General features: G+C 33.4%; 2 protein-coding genes and 1 long non-coding RNA gene across 3 annotated transcripts; all 3 read right to left on the bottom strand.

Moving 5' to 3' along the window:
- Positions 1-75: 75 nt before the first annotated feature.
- Positions 76-1,641, bottom strand: LOC140062460 (uncharacterized). Its single transcript, XR_011847484.1, has 3 exons — positions 1,526-1,641; positions 558-599; positions 76-300 (listed from the first exon to the last, which is right to left on the bottom strand). It is a non-coding gene; the product is annotated as an uncharacterized lncRNA (long non-coding RNA).
- Positions 1,642-1,832: 191 nt separating this feature from the next.
- On the bottom strand, positions 1,833-11,895 carry LOC140062529 (uncharacterized). The gene is made up of 18 exons (XM_072108782.1): positions 11,798-11,895; positions 11,367-11,571; positions 11,068-11,188; positions 10,503-10,666; positions 9,931-10,060; positions 9,386-9,534; positions 8,957-9,089; positions 8,669-8,858; positions 8,211-8,356; positions 7,753-7,962; positions 7,371-7,588; positions 6,922-7,153; positions 6,569-6,842; positions 6,156-6,418; positions 4,172-4,403; positions 3,924-4,027; positions 3,455-3,631; positions 1,833-3,130 (listed from the first exon to the last, which is right to left on the bottom strand). Exons 2-18 carry the CDS (start codon positions 11,552-11,554, stop codon positions 2,696-2,698), a joined length of 3,366 nt encoding a protein of 1,121 aa, XP_071964883.1. The 5' UTR covers positions 11,555-11,571; positions 11,798-11,895; the 3' UTR covers positions 1,833-2,695.
- A 3,250-nt stretch (positions 11,896-15,145) lies between these two features.
- On the bottom strand, positions 15,146-20,140 carry LOC140062916 (uncharacterized). The gene has a single exon (XM_072109316.1). It carries the CDS (start codon positions 20,138-20,140, stop codon positions 18,248-18,250), a length of 1,893 nt encoding a protein of 630 aa, XP_071965417.1. The 3' UTR covers positions 15,146-18,247.
- Between the last annotated feature and the right edge of the window lie 1,331 nt (positions 20,141-21,471).

Raw genomic sequence — 21,471 nt, 5'->3', positions numbered from 1 at the left:
TAAATACCACCTCTCTTATCTACTCTCATCTAACATCAAGTAAGAAGTAGGCCTATTGTTAATTACTAAAACAACTAGTAAACAAGAAATGTTGTAACCTTTTTTCAGCAGCAGAAAATATGTCGTCTTCAATGACGTCAGTTAGTACCCGCATGTTCCGCTCATTTACATCTTCGGCTTCGTCGAATTCATTCACTGCTTTTATCAGCTTCGGTATGTACTTAAAATCATCAATTGATTCTGAGATTTGTTCTACAAACGCTTCGACCTCTGCTCGATTCATGGTGATTAATGTTGTTGCTGAAAATTATTATAATATTTGATGAGATAGACCTATTTCCCTTCAAGTCGATGGATGTTAGTGTTGGGTTTAGTAATGATAAATGGCCAAAATTGCTTATTTTTAGTGTAGCATACACCAGTATGATAAGACTAATAAGCTTAAAAAAATTATCATTCGCTCCAGTCATTCACGTAGAAAATGTTTCTTTAGCTTTAAATAATGAGCTTTACGTGAACTGACCCTTAGTGAAAATCCATAAACCCACAAAACTTACCTTAAACTCAATGAACGGATTGTTTCGATGTAGTGCGTCTTCCTGTCAAAGAAGGATCTTATAGTATTATTATAGCTAGTCAGTTCCTTAAAAGATATATACTACTTTGGATTGGAAATGACGTAGGCAAAATTTCAATAATGGTACATAAGGTTACCTTGTATATCGCTATCTGATAACCTACTGTTTTTTTGTTGTGTATCGTATTGTGTACACCTTTTAAACCGACCTACTGTGATTTAAGTTTGTATAGTGAGATGACTGTAGCTATTTCAAACAAAGGGGATTTGTTTAAATAACATGCTTCTATATTAGTATCTTTGTTTTTATTAAAGCATATACATTTAGGTATTTATTTGACCATTTATTCCTGTCCCGTTTTATTCTTAATTTGAATCCCGTTTTCTTATTTATACTGTAATATAATTAGTAGGCATATCGTGTGGTAAGAGAAGTGGGTACGTGTACACTATATTGATCAAATTAATGTGACATGCATGTCATTATATTAGTGTATAAAGCAGCCTTCTTTAATGTGTTTTGATTGTATAGTAATACAGTATTCCGTATCTTAGTTACTTCAATGCTTAAATTGATAATAATAAAAGCATGGATTATTATCGGTTGGGTACCTTATGCTTACGTACTTTGCCCCCAATCTGTCATTTGCTTGCCAATCTATTTAAAAAAACCCCTTGCAGAAACAACAGCTTTATCGTAGTATTCATACATAGACTCTTTATCGCAATGTTATAAACAATGGCCTATATAAATATTTTCCATATAAGAACAGCCTAATTAATATTATGTGACTATTTGCTATTGTCATTGCAGCACACGTGTAGTCTCCTTCAATCTCGATTGTCCACATGACAGAACAGTGTGTCCCTGTTAACCGCATTCTTATACAGTATCCGTATTATAATAAAAGTGTATCTCACGTCATATCAAATAATTATCATAATTACCTTATACAGCTCAATATCTTGTCTTCTGTAATTAATTAATTAATTTATTTAAGCACTGGTTTCTGCTAAATAGTTTAAACCATTCAGCATACTGCTGGCTTAGCCTTACAACTGCTGGGTTTGTATGAATCAGTGAACCGGAATATTAACAATAACTAAACAAATATTGATTACACGTAACGACAAATAATATTGCTATTGCTATGGTGATGTGTAGCAATGTAATGTAGATAATATAACAGAAAGAAATCGCGTTCAAAACCATTTTCGTAATTCTGATTAGTTTAACTAATATATTTATCTTTTTTCCAACATTGTAGGTTAGAGGACCGATTGCATTTTTTTTATTAACAAAAATAAAAATTAAATTAGATGGAAAAGATGATAACTTATTGTGTTGGTATTATAATTAGGAGGCCAACAGACAGTTGGTTGCTTTATATGCATACTACGTAACAATGTATATACTAAAATATATAATATAACAAATAAATAATGTTGTATAATGTATTAATAGTGTACGACGGGAAGCTTTTTTTTAATTAAAAATTCAACATTTTATTTAAATCAAAATATAATTCAGTAATTGAAATACAGATTAAGGTCTATAGAGAGTGAAAATATTAAAATTTACGATATTAATTGTAAATTTAATCCAGCAATATATTTCCAAAACAAAATAATTAAGATTTAGAAACATTAGACATACTGATACAATTGTTAAAATTGTAACTGGCAAATACAAAAAAAATTGTGACTGGCATCACTCCCGATATTGTTTGTTTCGCTCTCATTATACTAATGTATTTTATTTCAAACATACCTCCACCATTTGTTTTGTGATCTATGATCAACAATAACTCTTTGCACTATCTAACATATCATATACAAAAAGACATCTGTAATTGTAGAAAAAAAAATTCCATTCAACATGTCCTTATAATGATTTCATATGCCTATATTACAATTTACCAGCAATGGAATTCAGTACAACTTCAATGTATAATATCTATCTCGATCATGTTAACTGAGTAATTATGAAAGGTTTCTCATGAATACAATTATGCAGTATAAATGTAGATGAAGAAGAAAATTACAGCATTAACCGGTTACCACCCAGCACACACTGAATTATTATAAAATCACCGGCAGATGTCATTTAAAAAGAAGTTATGAAACACAGCATCTTTTAGATGGTTTAGGTTGCTGCTTTTTTTGTTCAGACGGAGTTTCTGTAGGAGTCTGTACCTGATCGGGTTTTAGATCTTCGGACTTTGGTTCTTCGGGTTTCGGCTCACCAGAAACTGATTCCGGTGCAGATGGTTTAGCAGGAGTGTCACCTCCTTTTACAGGCTGCGAATGCTCGCTAATTTTTGCAATAAGTTCGTCAAATTTCTCGTCAGCAAAACTTTCCTGATTTGACTCCTTGGTGAAGTCTATGTAGAGAAGTTGCGTAAATGTCATGCTCATTGGACCTTCTGGTGGCCACGCCATCTGCTGGAGAAGGATTGGAATGATTGGTCGACGGAGAGCATCTGATAGACTGACTTCACGACGGCAGTTGGCTGACAATGAATACTTCGGTGTAACGCAGGAAATTACAACCTATAAGTTTCAATACATTAATGCGTATCAGAATGTTTTAAATAGAGAAATTTGTCTTTAACGTCTTTGTTTTGGAGATGTGCATTATTTATCTTTATCTCTAAATCTATTATTGTTAAAATAGTACGTAGGCCTATACAAAATGAACAACCAGCCACTTCCAATCCCAGTTTTGTCTTTTTAACACATAGATTTACTGATTTAGTTACTTAAAAACGTTTATTCTAGTAATTAAAATTAAAACTGAGTTGACTCTTCAAAGTTCATTTTGTGAGGTAACCTATCTGCATATCAAAAACTTAACGTAAATAAAAATTGGATTACCTTAGCTTTGCGAAGACCTTTGTCAATTTTACTATATAATGGATCTCCACCGCCCATTTGTTTGATATCCAACCAACACGAATAACCAAGACTGGTCAGTCGTTTGTACAAGACCTTAACCTGCGGTTGATGATCCCATTGGTATGATATAAAGACCTCTGGTTCGATTTCCGCTTTCTAAGTAAAGAAGAGAACTAATATATTTGGAAAAGAGTTTGTTTATGAACCTTTCAGTATTTAAAAATATAGCTGCTAAACACACCACTCCATTTATTCCTATTTATTTATATGTTTAAGAGAACCAGTCCATAGCGGGTTTGTCCGGGGTGAGGAGAAAAATATGGTATTCCTGATAAAAAAAATACAATACCCTATAAATGATTTTTCTGTTAAGGGGACTAAACTACCCTTAAAACAATTGCTTCAGTGAAGTTAGGTTTATTGTGTAATTTATGTGGGACCTACGTACCGGTTGAGAAGCTAAAGCGCTTGTTTCACCACTTTGTTCATCTTTCTTGGCTTTCTTTATTTCTTTGTCAGGTGTTTCAACTGTTGGTACCCAACTTTTGTATTCTGGAAAAATAATTTAATCGATTGTCACTCGATTCTTGATGAAAACGAACATTCATTAAAAAGTATCTGCAGTATCATAACGATAATGAGTGACGACAATGTTTTCAGTGTTTCTAAAACAAAGTTTCGAGTAAAATTACCTACCGTCGGTTATTTTATCTGGATCAGGGGAAGCATAATAACTAACTTGCGCCAATAACTCAGCGAACTTGGCATCAACCCAGAATTTATCTCCTCTGACGTAATCCTTATCCGTGAAAAATTGAATGTAAAGAAGCTGTGCAAAAAGCATGCTCATTGGTCCTTCTGGAGGCCAGGCTGTACGCTCAATAAGGATCGGTATGATTGGCTTGTTGAGCAGATTCGCCAAGTTCACCTGTAATAAGGATAAACAAAATAAAGTATTTAGTATTTAAAGTAATTTAAATAACTAGATGGCACGCTCGCTTCGCTCGCGTACCATCTAGGGGTGCTCACAGATGGTTCTCGAATACAGTAGAATAGAATAGAGACAACAAAACCAATACTGGATTCCATAAAGGACAATTAATTTATGTGGACTAAAGAAATTAGGGAGAAATGGAAATGTATGTACCGGGGAATTGGGCGGCACGTGGTGGTGGTGATGGAACCGCAGTAATAAAGTTGATTGTATTTATATATTATAAGAACCAAACTAAATAAATAGACCTAGACATTCTGCGAAATGGAAATCGGAAATTCAAGCTCCTATTCAGTGAAAAATTAAACTGTAGTCTACCTAAATATTTAGGGCAAATCATCGGTTGTGGTGGTTGAAATTCCTGTAAACATTTGTGTGAACCAAACTGGGTCGAATTTCTGTCATGAGTACTGATTTGTTGGCCTGTGATTTATGACGCCTAAGGGATCTATCTAGACTTATTTTTTAGAATAATGTACGTACCTGTCAGATACAATTGTCTTGTGTCGTATAATAAATAAGTACTGTAATAGTTACTGAAGTTACTATTACAATCTCGTCAATGAAAACACGAAAATGTATATGCACTTACTTATGAAAACGTATACAGTATTATACTCAGTTATTGAAACAGTAGGTTTAAAAAAGTTTCGTTTGTCTGTAAAATGATGTAATCAAGCTGTTTACATGAGTCTTAATTTATAAGCACATCAATAATAAAATAGTTTATCTATCCTGTAATTGGCGAGATTATGGTCGCTGTTGAATGAAATAAAGCCAATCGGTATCATATTTGTACAGAAACGTTTTCGCGGCCGAAGGGTGTAACCTAAATTCGTTGTATTATCAAGAACTAACTGTAACTAAACTTACATAGAAAGTAGGGTATCATAAATTTGGCCTTAGCACTCGGGGGAGTGGCTAAGATGAAGTCCGTGGGACTACTAAATATAAATTGTAATGAACCTCGAGGGACATAAATAGGAATATTTCATGTTTCATTATCAATGTATAATAAATGGAAACTGTTTACCGATTCAAATAATATAAATTGGTTTTTAACATTTTCCGAACCTATTGCAAGTTTATTCTCAAAGGGCCCATATATTTACCTACCGTATGTGTTAAACCAAGGGCTCATAAATTTACCTACAGTACTTGTGTTAAACCAAACTCTGGCAGACTGAGAGATTGGGATGTTCCATTCATCGCAAATCAATACATTTGTATAATCGTATATTAAATCTATCAAAATAGTATTTTTTAAAGAAAATCGGCCTGTCTTCAACATTATGATGGTGTACTCTAGCTGTTCAACCGGTTTTCAGCTATTAAAAACAATTATCGTAGGAGGAGATAGAAAAATGCGAAGCCTCCTCGCATTTTTTTGGCGGGTATTTTTCAAGATGGACATCCATTAGACAGTGTATACCACGATCGGAAAACACCCCTATTTGGGGCAAATCGTTGAACCTAAATTCGTTTTAATCGTCAATAACTAATTATCTAACTCAATTTAATTAGTAAACAGGGTTACATCAGGCGGTTAAAATCAGTACCGAAAGTACGAACCAACTTTTCTAGAAGTAAGGCGCGATTTACCGAATTTTGCCCTTACGTAAATTTATATAATATAGATTTGTTGAAAAGCGTCGTAGATGTATAGCCCAGTAAATTTCTTTTTACCTCTTTGTTGCAGTTTTCTGATTTCGAATACTTCTCAGTTGTCATACACAGAACAACTTTAGCAGCTCTCATTCCTTCATTGATCTTTGCATATAAGTTATCTCCACCTCCCATCTGACCAATGTCCATCCAGCAAGCAAACCCTGCCATCTCGAGATGATCTCTTACAGCCTTCACTTCAGGTTGATGATCCCATTGGTAACTAATGAATACTTTTGGTGGTTTCTCTGATATTTCTGGTCCTAATTTCGGAACCATTGCATCTATCGATTTCAATAAAAATCTAAATTAGGGATATTATTGTTGAATATTTTCATTATAAAGTGTACTAATGGTAAGTAACAAATTAGATAACGTTAAAATAGTATCGGTCACATCACATTTGTTATGTGTGTGTTCTTGATTAGGCCTACCTGCTTGTTCTAAAGATTCTTCAACTATCTTTACAGCCTCTGTTTGTCCCATATCTTCTAACGCCGTCAGTATTGCATATGTTGCATCGCTACTTTTATGAGTCGTGTACCATTCGGCTAGAATTGCCATAGTCGGGTCGGGTGACAACACCCAGTTCCGAATGTCTTCGACCGAATAGCCGAGACGTATCGCCAAAAATCTCCAATCATAATCAGCTTCTGGATTTAGCAGTTTTGAAACATCACGAGACCATTTAGGGGCATTCGTAATCGTCTAAAAACAATACAGAGTAGCAGTATGAACCAAAATAAAAAGTATACGTTACTACCGAGTAATTACAAAACTACTTTACCTTATGGTCTATCTCATCAACCTTTACAACGGTTTCATCAACAACATCTTCTAACTCTTCCAACGCTTTTCCTTGTTCTGCGACGTCTGTTTTCACCGCCGTTATGTCCATTCCTTGTTCCTCAACATTCTCTGTAACTTCTGCAACATTACTTTCCGTGGCTGTCACCCGTGTGTCTAGGACTTCGATGTCCTCTCGCTGGTCTATAATTTCCTCGTGTAAAACCCCTAGACTATAGAAAATACAGTATTTTGTGTACAGCTAATTTACCAAGAAAGATAAGATTATTGTATTTGTGCTTGTATCTTCAACGTTTAGTGATATTTTCAGAAGAGTTACTACAGAATACAATATAGATAGTCTGTACTATTTTCTCTATAAATTAGTAATATTTTATGCCAGCTAGCCGCCCACAGTCTTTTAATTTACGTCTTTCTCCAATAACTTACCTTCTTCCTTCCATAAAATCTATTAGTGAAATCACCAGGTCTCCTATCCCCATCTGCGGGCTGTTCTTCATCGCCTCTATCTTAGCTCTGTGGGTTGTTAAACATTCAGGAAACTTTTGCCCTATCCTTTTCATCTCCAATAAAACAATTGACTGATATAATGCTTGTACTGTCTGAAGTTGATCAGCTAAAATATTTAGGATTTTGATTGCCCATTCCTAGAAAAATTTGTTATAATAGTAGGTCTATATAAATCAATTTATTTAATTTATTATATTTGTCTAAAATCTGTATTACGATGTAATTAAGCAGATATTGTCTTCTGTTGAATGAGTGAATAGCAATAAGAATTTAGAGTTTAACTTCTGACAATTATTCCTACCTTATTAATGGTTCCAACACTTGCAATAATTTTATCTACGTGATACAATACCACTGGCTGTGATTGTAATACCCTGGTAAGACTTTCAACGTGATTTACAAATTTCTCTGGGTATTTTGCAGAAATTTCGCCAAGAACCATAAGTAAGTGGTGTTGAATACCCGGCTCATCAATGTCCTCCATTAAGGTTTCAATGTGTGGTGCAAGTGTCTGTATAAAAAAATAAATTTGGATAGTTGTTTTTCTACTAGACTTTCTTACTAGAATATGGAAGTTAGAAAAAAATTCATTCGTAGGCTAATAATTATTCGATCTATTTTCTTTATTGAAAGAAAAAAAAATTAATATATATTATATTATTTTAATAAATAACAATTATAACAATTTATTTTTATTATGAATTGTTAAACTTGTTTTTATTATTAATTTTTTGTTTGTCGTATGAGGTTATTTCTTACCTGGGGGGAAGTTTTTGAAATATCATCCAATAATAGGTAAACGTATGTTTTCTTTGCATCTTCCATGTCTGGTAACTTTCTCAAGATTAAATCCACTTTACTCATAATTTTCTCAGGACATTTAGCATACAGTGACTTTAATGACACTAAATAAAACAATTTTTTCCACAATTATGCGATTAAGGTTCATAAATATAACAATTACGACGTTTCCGCATCATCTTTCTTATTTTTCTACAAATTAGATATAATTTTCAACTAAGTTGGAGACTAAATAATTACGTAAATTATTTTAAATTCTTTGTATTATACAACTAATGTGTATAGAAATAGTAATTATTATATAATTAATTTACACGAAAGGAAAACATATTATTATTGTTTTAGCTGTCGTCATCAAAATTATATAGGCCTGCACATCTATATTATATACAAATTTATAAAATCTGAGCACATACTTCCCATAAAAAACATGTCTTCGCAGTCCAGAAAAACCTCAACAACTTCTTCTGCGCAAGGCACGAGTGCGTCAATCTTTTGATACATGGATGCTATAACGCCAGATGAAAGTGTTCTCAATACCTCGATGTCTGTCCGTATTAGCCTCATTACACCAGGAACTAAATCAGTCATATCAATCTTAGTAGCCTATAAATATAAAATAAAAACGCTCAGAAAAATGCGCTAGATCAAATGATGCTTGAATAATAAAACGGGAGCAAGTAAATGTAAAAGTAAATATTTACCTTTGCAACGATGAAATTACCTAGTATGCTACTGGCAATTAACCCCCATCCATTCATTGGCTGACCGTCTAACTCTTTCGTCAATGTGTTATTCCATATCGATATAACATGGTTAATGTATAACTTGGGAGGGCTAAAAAATGGAATTAGCATAATTATGATTATAGGCTTACGCCAATTTATTTCAGTTATTCACTTCGTCCGTGACCAGCTAATTTCATCCATCCTATTAAAAGCACGCGAACAGTAGGCTATCTTTTGTTATGTTGTATTACCTGCAATGACAGCCGTGGAACGGTATAGATACACGTATACATTTTATTCTAGGAAAAATTTATAGGTAAAATACTTAATTTGTTAAATATTGTTGGAGTTTTAAACATTTTAAAAAAGGTCAAAATGTTTTTAAAACAGATGTCGGTATCTTACCAGTTGGAGTTGAATGCAGTTGTCAACGAATTTGTTGCAAAGTTTTCTTCAATTGGATGTTCGTCGCTTGACAACTTCTCGTCAAACTTTCTTGTCCACTCATCAACCGTCTTTAGTAACTCGGGTATCAGAGTTTTAGTGTCACCGTCCTATATGATTAAACATTTTATGAAAACCCAACCCTACAAAAAATGCTGAAAACTCCCAAATATTTTGAACCTTGCACACGATGATTATTTGATACCGCCATTTTTTCGGATTGACAACTTCACGTGCACAAGTAGGCATTTTTTAATAGGCCATTTTAATGTCACCACAGTTTATTTTGACCGAAAATAAGATTTTTAAACAAATATTTACCTGAGTCAACCACAGTAAAATGTAACCGTTTATTTTGTCTTTTTTTGTTCATGTTTTTTTTAACGAAAATAAATTAGGCCATTTCTTAAAAACATTTCTTAAAAATCAAATATTTGATTTTATCCTTTTTCATGTGTTGCGTCTTTAAATCTTCATTACTAAAATTAATTAAACGAACAACTTACTTCAACATTAAAATCCCAACCATCTAACAATCCCTTGGCAATCATAAGATGGACAATCTCAGATTTCTTCAGAGAATTTATCAATAGTCGTAGAAGTGGGATTTGAACTTTTTTCGTTAACTTATCTCGTCTGTTAAAAATAAATAATTACGATTATTAGATTTGATTGACGTGGAGACTTATTGAGTTTTGGAACGAAGAGAGCTTGGCTGAGTAATAATGAACAAAGTACCATTCAAGTAATAATGGAAAGATAAAAATCTGCTCCAAACATACCTGTACGTGAAAATAGGCAGGCCACGTTGCAAGACTCCATGATAATTTAATGGAAAAGGGTAGGGAAAAGGAAAAGAGGCAAACCAAAATGAGATGAAGAGATGGTCTGAGGAAATATGAAAACAACTGGTAGAGAATTGAAAGAGGATGAAATAATGGCTGAAATAGATATGTCATGCAATGGATTGCTATGTTCTGAAGGAGAAATAAAATACTGAATATGTAGGAAAGCAAAGACGGGCAAAGAGGTAACTCGGAACAGTTGCATTTCCAAAGTAAGAACTTTCCATACTTACATGAATGCTTCTACCAATACGTTTGTGCAGTCTTCGATTCGGCTCGACATTTCATATCTTTCTGGTTCCTCGGTGCCATAAAAACTTTCATCACGTTTTGTCATTTTAATTGCTGGCGGTTCCATGAACGTCTCGATTATTTGTATGGCTTCTGTTGATTGATTCTTAAATAAATAAAATAGATAACTCAGAAACATGATTTTTAGTCACGTGAACGCGACTCAATAGTTCACTATGTCGGTCGGTCGATCTGTCGGTCTGTCGGTCTGTCTGTCGGTCCGGTATCACTATGCGTTTTATCGTTTTTCTGTACTTTTTAAACTGTTTTGATATACATTACTTTTTGAAATGTTTTTCTGAGAGCACGCGACTTGTGGCTGTTTAGTACAAAAATGGGTCGAACCTCTTGTTACAAGAGTGTTCCTCCGTTTTAAAGGAGAGTAACCAATAAATATTATTATATTATTATTAGGTTATACTAATAAATTGGTCTAAATTTGATAAAGAATGAAATGGAATCATGCATACATTAGTAAACATTTTTAATTAAAACAATAATTTTTACTTTCCAATTTACGATGTTCCGGTCCCTAAATAAGCGTTCAAGAATATGATAATACTCAGACATCTTCTTCTCTGCCATGGCAACTGCAAGTTCGGCGAATACCTTTGACTGTTTACCCTTGCTGTATCCAAACAAATTTTATGATAAGATTTTGGTTACGCCATACAGCAATTTCAAAGACAAATATAGACATTTTATTTTTATGTTATTATAAAATCATCTATGTATGAACTACGATCTCTTATCTCTTATAAAACGATCAAATGATGCTGTAGTAATATAATAACATGTCGTATCACCTTTTTTCAGCAGCAGAAAGCACTTGCTCAATAACATCCGTTAATACTTGCATGTTCCGCTCATTTTCGTCTTCCTCTTCCTCTTCAAATTCACTCACTGCTTTTATCAGCTTCGGCAAGTACTTCTTAAAATCACCAATTGATTCTAAGATTTGTTCTACAAACGCTTCGACCTCTTCTCGTTTCATTGTTATTATCTTCGCTACTGGAAAATCACAAGTAAACGCCTACTGTAAGCTTATGATATTATGATTGGGATGTGATAGCCAAGTTATACCGTAAGGTTCGGTTTCCACTGCTGCTCCTAATGATCATAATGTTTGTGTTTGGCAATTGAACTTGCCCAATAAAATCACATTAATTTGCAAATAAGATTTTAAGAACACCAAATCAGTAAATCAGTATTACTATTCAATATCAAAACAACTTACCTTAACCCAAAGATATTTTTTATTTCAGTGTTCAATAGTGTAGTGTATTATACTGCTATTTTTCTTCTTACAGCAAGTTTCTTCCTAGCCTTCTGATATAGAAGTGGGGCCTACTAACTATCATTAGTTCCTTATAAAATAGCTAGGATACTCAAGAAAAATGACGTCAGGAATTATTTTCAACAATACAGGAATTCCTCCTTTATTAATACTTCCTGTCTAAGGTATTGGTTTTGAAAACGAAACATACATTTCTGTACATGCTGCTTACATGCTGTAATTATGATTTAATTTGTGTAATGAGCTGGCAATGCAGTAGCTATTCGAAACAGAGTGATTCTGTTGGTTGCATGCTGTATGTTGTTATTTTTATTCTTATTTCCTGCCAATTGTTGTTCCAATTTTTTGGTTCGGGTGTTCTTATACAATATACTAGCAATTATACCCGCCCCAGGGCGGATTTCAAATTTAGTTAAAGTCTTCTCAGTACATAACACCCGACGCCAGTGTCTCCCTATCCTCATCAACCGCCATTCCTCCCCTAGACAGTTCAAATGTAGGCCTAGTAACTTTTCCTAGTGCAATTCCAATCATGTTATACTTCATTACGCCAGTATTTCCGCCCTCCTCCTCTCTACCAACACACCCCAGATAGTGGGTTATTAGTTTAAGACGTTTCCAGTATAAATTATGTTTTTATTATGCCATCACGCCCAACCCATAATCCCTCACTGGCTGTTTTCAAATGTAGTACAGTCGGTCATGGTGATAGGCCTACATCCCTACCCAAAACTCCCAGCCAGTTCTCAGGGATACTTAAAGTACTTTAACAATTTCCTACCACAATTCTGGTCAATTTGATAGCCTACTACCCCTAGCCTGAGCAAAATCCCCACTATCCCCTCAACCCTAACTCCCATAACCTATCTCTCCAACCTCTCTCCCATCAAATCCCAAATGTAGTTTAAAACCTTTCCGGTCAATTGCGATCGTCTTGATACTCCATAATGTATGGTTACGTGCAGAAACAGAAATTTGTATACCGAACAAACATCGAAAGTGGGGAAAAGCGGACCATTTTGACCCCATTTTGGCCCTAACTTGGATCCTAGGTGGCGGGTGATGTAGTTTAGAACTTTCCGGTCATTTTGATACCCAGTATGAAAGGTTATGTGCAGTAACAAAAATTTGTATAACGAACAAACAAACGTACAAACTCTCTCACTTATAAAATAGATAGTGTAACGCATTAGTTTTCCCTTTTATCGAAAGCGAATCTATCCTAATGTGTTGCACTATTGAATGTGTTGGTGTACATTGTTTTACTAGAATATGCCTCTCATGCATGGAATGAAATATTTGCGTGATTGGCCATATCCTGATTGAGGATAGGATACGCATAGTACAACAAATTAACGTGCATACGCACACATAATAGACATATTTTTAACACAATATACTCTATCAATTATTGTAATTGTTAATATCTTGTAGAATAGAAATATACATTTGTCGCTATTCCATTCTCTAATAGAGTAAGCTGTTATTTATTGCCTTGTGATAATTACCGACCTCTCTAATAATAACTCATACTATAATACGTTAGAGCTCCTACTATGGTTGGCCGTATTTTAAAACATGATTTATCCTCCTTTGTTTGATGGAAAAGGATAGTGTCTCTCAAAGGAGGAGTACACCTACATCCAGTGTTATTATTATAAGTTACCGGTATGTGATGTGTACTGTGTCTTCAGTGATTTCTTATTCGTGCTGTCATCTACTCCTTAATTATTAACAGGAGAAACACAATCTTATTCTCATTACATACATGTAGGTAGGCTTATAGTAGAAATCAATAACTATTCAATGTAATTCATTACCATAGTGATAAGTCACTGTTTATCAAGTGACGCTCAAGCATTATTTTTGGTTCACACTAAGTATTGTGCGTCAACTGTCGGTGCACCCAATCCGCGAAATAGTATCTAGATTTCTCCGGTTTCATTAGAATATTTGGTAATACAATAACCCATGTGTTTACATGGTATCTTAATATACCATAACCTAACCCTTAGCACAAACGTACATGATACAAGGATCACATGTGATACCAATGAAATGTTGTATTATACAGATATTGCATGATTAGATGTAAAATATAAGATTTGACATCATCGAGAGATGATATTTTTCTCGAAAGAATATATATTTCCCGAAGCGCTAGCTGATGTTCCGATGTTTCAGCGCGTTTAGAGAGGGCGAATAACACATGATGGTGCTATGTATGCATAGTTTAAATAGTTTAGTTAATTAATGTCTTCAATTAAGCAAATTGCGTGGCGCAGCGGGTAAAACGTTGTCTCGTGTCTCTTTTTTACATAGGCCTACAGACAGTTGATTCTTATAAAAATCAATATATTTTTCAGCTATTTTATAATTTGATATATCTATCTTAATGAAAATATATTATATGACGCTTACTTATACGCCGGACTAAACTCAATCTTAATATCGTGTTTGTAATTATTCCTTTAAGAGATCAAATAAAAGACGGAAGTAATAATTTACATCAAACTTCGTTAGCCTTTACAGCACGAGCGCCACCAGCGGGCTTTTTGATTTTTTTCGTAATATTAATGTATCATAAATAGGTATGACGTTATCTGACAGCATGTTTTCTCTTTACGATTTTTTCAGCGGAAACCCAGAATAAATTTGATAACTAACATAAATGGCATAATAACTGAAAACTCTATTATGGAGGAATATCACCATTCGTGTCTTCACTTTAGTGACTTTATCGTTCTTTAATTCAGGTAGACATTATAACAATAATATAACGTTACATTATAGTGTTTTCGTAGATATATGTGACTGTTTTTTTGGCACACTACGTGTTGTCGGTTCAGCGTATACATTCTCGTCAAATGCGTTGCAACTATCTCCCATAGTTTTGAATTCCTGATATTCATTTTGTTTAGAATTGCCTCCATTTTTAGAATTTGTTGGTTGTTTTTCTTTTCTATTATTACGTTTTTAGTATTAAAACAAATCTCGAAATCTGCCATAACTCCTTCAATATAGCTAATTAGGTCCAATAATAGATAATACAATCAAAGATAGAATTCTTAGGTTAAAAATGGCACATACCATCATTCGAAAGAGGAATCTTATTGAATGTATATTCTTTAAAGTATTGCATCTTTAGTATTATTTATATATATAGATAATAATTATAATAGTCCTTCCTCATAATTTGAATAATACATTGATCGTTGTATAATGATACACAATACGTATCTTAACAAGTAAAACTGATCCGAATTAAAAGAATAACCTTTTATTCATCTCACGAAGATTTTTTTTTTCTCTTTTGTGGCGCAAACACCACTTTTATTCACATTCTTATTATATCATGTCATTACATAAAATCATATTATTTAACACATTGTAAATGTCGTTACAATTCATAAGTAACATTCTAACATATATGAATTCCGTATTACTCCTTTTTTCATTAATGTTCTTATATTTTTATATACATTTGACATGATCATCATTATCCTCTATCCCGTTTTAAAATAGTTCACACATTTTCATTTGTTTGTTTTCATTTTACATTACATCTCACGAAGATATTGAAGTACTGCCCCCTGTTTTACCTATCGTTTGTGTTTGTACTAACATAAAGACAAACGTGTAGAATTCACCATATGGCTCCCCATAGATTAAGTAGCCTAGGCTAATTCAGTATTATGGAAAAGTCAAACGTTATTTTAAAAGATTATAAAGTCAACTATATTTTCATTAGAAGTACCCACGTCACTGTTATTAGAGTAGTTTGTTCTTTGCTAGACACAAAGCATCTGAACAAGTGGAACTAATCCGCGTATAAGGAAATACCCATTTCATTTTAATACCTCTTGAAAAAACTACGATTATTCGAAAATCTTGTTGGTGAAGTCGTTTGTGTTCGTACTTAAATTAAGTATGTGACAAACGTTTAGAATTCACCATAAATGACTTCATAAAGCATAGGCCTAGACGATTACTAGCCTAAGGCTAATATTATGTAAAAGTCAAAAGTTATTTAAAAGTAAATAATCGTTTTGAACTGTCCTATTATTAGAAGTATCCACGTCACTGTGATTCATTTGTTGTTTGCTAGACACAAAGCATCTGAACAAGTGGAACTAATCCGAGTTTAAGGAAATACCCCGTTTCATTTACCTATAGAACAAACATTTACAGTTAAAACAACCGTTTTACCAATTTAAATGGTTAGTACTCAAAAGCTGCTCACCTTTTCTGGTTAGGCATGCCACACCTGAAACATCAACAACATAAATGATTCGTATACACAATTATTATGTGAGAGACATTACTATATAAGAAAACCAGGCCCAATACAGGTGAATAAACTACTATTTGTGATTGACACAGTTACAATATCAAAGCATCTTAAAAGTGGAATTCATTTCAAAATAAATTCCCCTTCATTTCCCCTCATTTATGAAGAGACCGTGATCAGCTAAACCAATACGTTTCCTCAGTTTGTACAAATTGTCTCGATTTGTGATGCGATTATCCAAAATGCCCCTTGTCATTGGCCAACTCGCTTGCGTTGCGCTTACGTCGTTGCGTGACGGCCTAATTGTGGAAACCAACTCAAGAACATCCGCACCATAGTGATTTTACAAATCAGGACACGATGGTTACCAGAACTTCTGTCACTTGTGAATTTTTCACTGTTTAGGTAGAACAAATTGCGCACAATTTAACTTATGTTGTTTTAGACCAGCAACGGCCATTTAGGCTTATACGTGTTATTTGACGAATAATTATTAGGATATCAGCGAATAATTTTATTTCAACGTCAATCAAAAGTAAATAATTACGTTATTCTATTATCAGACAGACAAGTGGAACTAATTCGAATATAAGGAAATAGACTTTAGTATTTGTATTTGCCTAATACACCAAAATAAACCCTTTTTCAATAGTTTCCTTAATCTGTACTAATTTTTATTAGTATTAGTTTTCTATCCGGATGTATTAATCCAGACAGAACCACGTCCATTAGTGATTTCATTTAATTTACATTTTACATTTATTATATAGTATATATTTTGAATTTGTCTATAGTAATAATTGTATCAACGTTACTCAATTATTCTCATGTCATTTTGAGATAACAAGACATACATGGCTGCAGTCGCGTGCTCAAATTTGAGTTAGTGTTTACCTACCGAACGACCGACCAACCGACCTAGTGACTATATATAAAACTATATAACAAAACAACATAGCAAGTGTAACTAATCCAACTATGAGGAAGTAAATAAAAAAGGGGTACGAATAGGGTACGAATTCCGATTCCCCTCACGAACAGCTTTACTAAGTATAGAGTAGGCTTATTGAATTATTACGGAACTTAGGTAAATACTTCAAATATGTGTTTTGTTATTTCACAAAGGTTCACCTTCAGGAAATAAAACATGGTGTCCTTTCTGATTAGCTTAGCTTAGTTAGCTTAGTTTTACTCCATTTACTTGTTATTACTAATTGGCTTTTTAAATGTTTTTAAACTCAAAAACGCAATTTAGCTGTCGCAAAGCTGTAACCATAGCCACGCTCTTCATAATGCATTAAAAGCATAAAAAAGAACACGTATTTTATATAAAGTTTGGTTTTAGTGAAGGTTAAGCTTAGTTCACACGAAGACTAATAAATCATAACGTGAATTGAACTACTTGTGATGTGTCCATACCTAGTGGGAACTAAGCCATACATGGTCTTAGTTGGAATAAAAAAGTGTACAAAAATGCTTGCCAACAATTTGTGAGATTTACCCTTTTAAATTAATTTAGTAATTATCTCGAATTAGATACTTTGTTATTCTTCTTTGATTATCTGCAAAAGCGTTATAATGAAATCACGGCTAATACAGTTAGGCTTAATTTACCCATAACATGTTACACACAGTGCAGAAATGACCAGGTAAATTTAATAATTAATTTGCGAAAATTGTATACAAATTGTATTGAAATATATAATTACTGTATATAATTAGTGTTTCTGATTATAAGCTTAATACCAAGTATTATATTTAGATAATACAAAATAAGGTTGTAATTGTATTTACGACAGAGTAGGGCAAAGTATCTGACCAATTAATACAAAATAGGTTATAAATTGAAAGATAAACACATTGACAAATCTTGAAAAATCAAATCTATGGCAGGACTGTACATTATTATTTCATAGTTCAAAGTTTAGTTTGTTCACACAGTGATAGGTATAAAGTACAGGACGTTGCCGTTTTGAACAGTGACGTCTTCTGTTCGGTGAAACGGCACAAATGAGAAGTTATCTTTATGGGCAATCAAAGAGAAGAGCTGTGTTGTAGACTGTCCACAAGTGTTTTATCCCGAATGTGAATTATTCGATTTATGCAATACTTGAATATGTAAAATCATGTTCAATTACGTTTGACGAACTCATCTGATCATCACATACTGAAATCTTAATCGGCCTAGGTTTTGGTGGTGGCTTGGGTTTGAAGTCATGTTTAGTGTATAACTCGTTAAAAAGTATAGGCTGTCCAGTTGCACGCTTTTTATTAGGCTTAGCGTATAGATCATCAAATGATTCTGCTCTGTTATTATCGGTGCTTGGTTTTAAAATGTCTTCAAGAGATTGGTGTATTGATTGCCTGTACTTTTTATTCGGTTTTGTATACAGTTCTTCAACATTAGGCCTATCTATTCCATCAACTGATTTTGTGTCCACTTTACTTTGCCTACTCTGGTTTGGTTTTGCGTATAGATCGTCAAACTCAGTCAATCTATCTTGAGATCCAGTGTCGATCATATGGCCAACATATCTACTATGACGGTTATCAACGTGATCAAAACTGTTGAAACTGCAAAAGCTTCCAAGACTGGCAACTGATTCTGCATTTGCGTAAGTTTCAAAACCAGGCTTCTCTTCGTATGATCTACCGCCATCATTTATATCCGAACTACCATCGATATGATCATCATTCATATAGTCATCATCCATATGATTATCATCCATGTTATAACCTTCCATATTATCTTCAAAATTAATCCTCAACACATTTGGATTATCAATATCAACCTCATAATCTCTCTCGTCGATAAAGTTCGGATTATCTAAAGGCACCGGTACTATGTGTACAATTCCATCTGTCATGTCATTTCGAAATGTTGCTCGTTCTGTTTTGGTTATCGATGTTTTACCTTGTTTTTGACGACGTTTTGCAAATATGAAAACAATAATGAATACAAGTAACAATAACATTGCTCCTCCAACCAATATTATCGCTAAAAGTAACCAATTTGATTCATCATTTACAGTTAAAAATGTAATTGTGACCGAATCGCTACCTGTTAAACCAGTTGCTGTTATCACTTCACATTTTACTTCTGCATCAGCGTCAAAATCATCAATGACGAGCGTTGTCATGTTATTTGTTAGAATAAAGGTATATTTTGAGGTAGACATTATCTCGTCATTGATAGTCCAAATATATTCCATAATTTTCCATGGAGTCATTGCTATACAAGTAAATTCTAGAGACTCTCCAGAAGTAAAATATGTTTTGTTAGACATTACCTCTACGTCCGGAGGAACTCTTAACTGAACTTGACATGCCTGATTCTCGTCAGCAGCTAGACCTTCTGCTTTACACATAAACACTGTATCTTCGTCATCGATAGTCAATACAAGTGTTAACTGTTCAAAGTATGATGATGAAGAATCATAACTTTCAAAATCTTGATTCTCCGATAAATTGACTCCGTTTCTGTACCATTGCAGTTCTGGTTTAGGATCCCCTCCTTTTGCACTACATGTTAGTTGTGCTGTTTTCTCGGTGTTTATTGACGTCATGTCTGAATCACACTGGGGATACATTGAGTCTAACCTCATTCCATCGATAACTGTCAGAGTGGCTTGTGGTGATGATGAACCAAATAGACAAGAATACACTCTTCCATTGTTCCTAATGATTGTAGTATTTAATATTGTCAATATACTGGTTGTCCTATTGCCGCTTATCATTACGTCATATCCATCTGTTACAAATGCGTCTTCATTAGCTATCAAGTGCCCATCAGTACCAATAAACCATTGCCACTTGGATGTAGAACTCAGTAGGCCTATAACAGTATTGCACTCAAATACAGCATTTTCACCAGCAAATACCTCAATATTCAATGGTTGTATAGTGACAACAGCGTCAGAAATTAAACAGTAGTTAAACAAAACAAGAAATATAGATGATACAAATGTAAACTTACAACCGTCAGTGAACATCATGGCATCATAAGTAAAAATTTCAAATGAAATGTCCAGCAGTATCAAATATAATATTATAGTTCGAAACAGTAACAGCCTTGTTTACATTTCAAACGCCACAGATATATTCTTCTATAGTCTTCAATGTCTATTAATTTTCAAATATTATTGAAAAGTTTTGTATATGCCCAGTGTTTTAGGCTACTTCCAGTTTAACTGATACAGATACCCTATGACAGTGATTAACATTCACGCTTCCCTATTCTAAAATACTGTATTTTCATTGTCAACTACCAAAGCGTTATGCATCGCTGCCTATGATCTAAGTTTTTAAACCAATCTTTATGTGTGGTAAGGCCATACTTTTGTATAGACATTTAACAAAAGAAATTGTTTCTTTTACGATGACGAAAGATTTTGGAATTCACTTCCTGTATTTTGATAGATTTATTTTTATTTTTAGTGACTCATTAGGTTTTCATTTGCGGACTCATACTTAATAATAATAAATGAAAACTTATATAGCGCCGATATTCCCCACCCATTTGGAGCCCATGGCGTAAAATTTCGTTTCTCGCTGGTCTATTATTAGATTTCTCATATCCCATGATATGAACTAACTTTTTGATTTGTTCATTTGCCGCTTGTAGGCTTCGATAAATTGTTCTTTATTATGATGACCGTTGTAATCGTTTAATGTATTTGTGCTATTGTACTCGCGCATGGATACGCACTTTTTTTTGGATACATTCTCTGCTGGCAAGTGCGTGTGTACCGTTTTTCAAACATATATATTATCACAAATTACTCATGATAAGATGACACATACCAGTATATTTTCACGAGCGTAGGCCTACAAATCACAATTACACTTAAATATAATATCTAAACGTTGTAACAATTCTAATGAATTTTATAACGTACACGTATAAATTGCAGTCTAATAGTGTGTTGTGTACTGGACCTTCTTTATACTTTGTTATCAAGTATAATAGACACATTTAAAAAGTGTAAAAATGTTCATAATAAAATATTTCCAAAAGTTATTAATACACATGAGGAAAATAATACAATGTGTAGGCGTAATCATTAAACTGTACAAGTTTATTGTTTCGGTTACGTTTACCCAATACAGTTTTACAATGGCAATGTTAACAATTAAAATTTCAAATATACAAATAATAATATCTTTAATACACTCCAGTTTAAAATGCGTAAAAATAGAAAAGTACAGAAAATATTTAAAAGTATAACAAAATAATTTATTATATACAATAAACAATTTGGAAAAATTTATTAAAATGATTAAATTTGATATTAATTTTTAATATTAACAAGACTGTAGTCGC

Source organism: Antedon mediterranea, chromosome 11, assembly GCF_964355755.1.
Source record: "Antedon mediterranea chromosome 11, ecAntMedi1.1, whole genome shotgun sequence".
Lineage (NCBI taxonomy): Eukaryota > Metazoa > Echinodermata > Crinoidea > Comatulida > Antedonidae > Antedon > Antedon mediterranea.
Note: the sequence above shows the minus strand (reverse complement) of the source record. Positions and strands in the feature narration are given on the sequence as shown.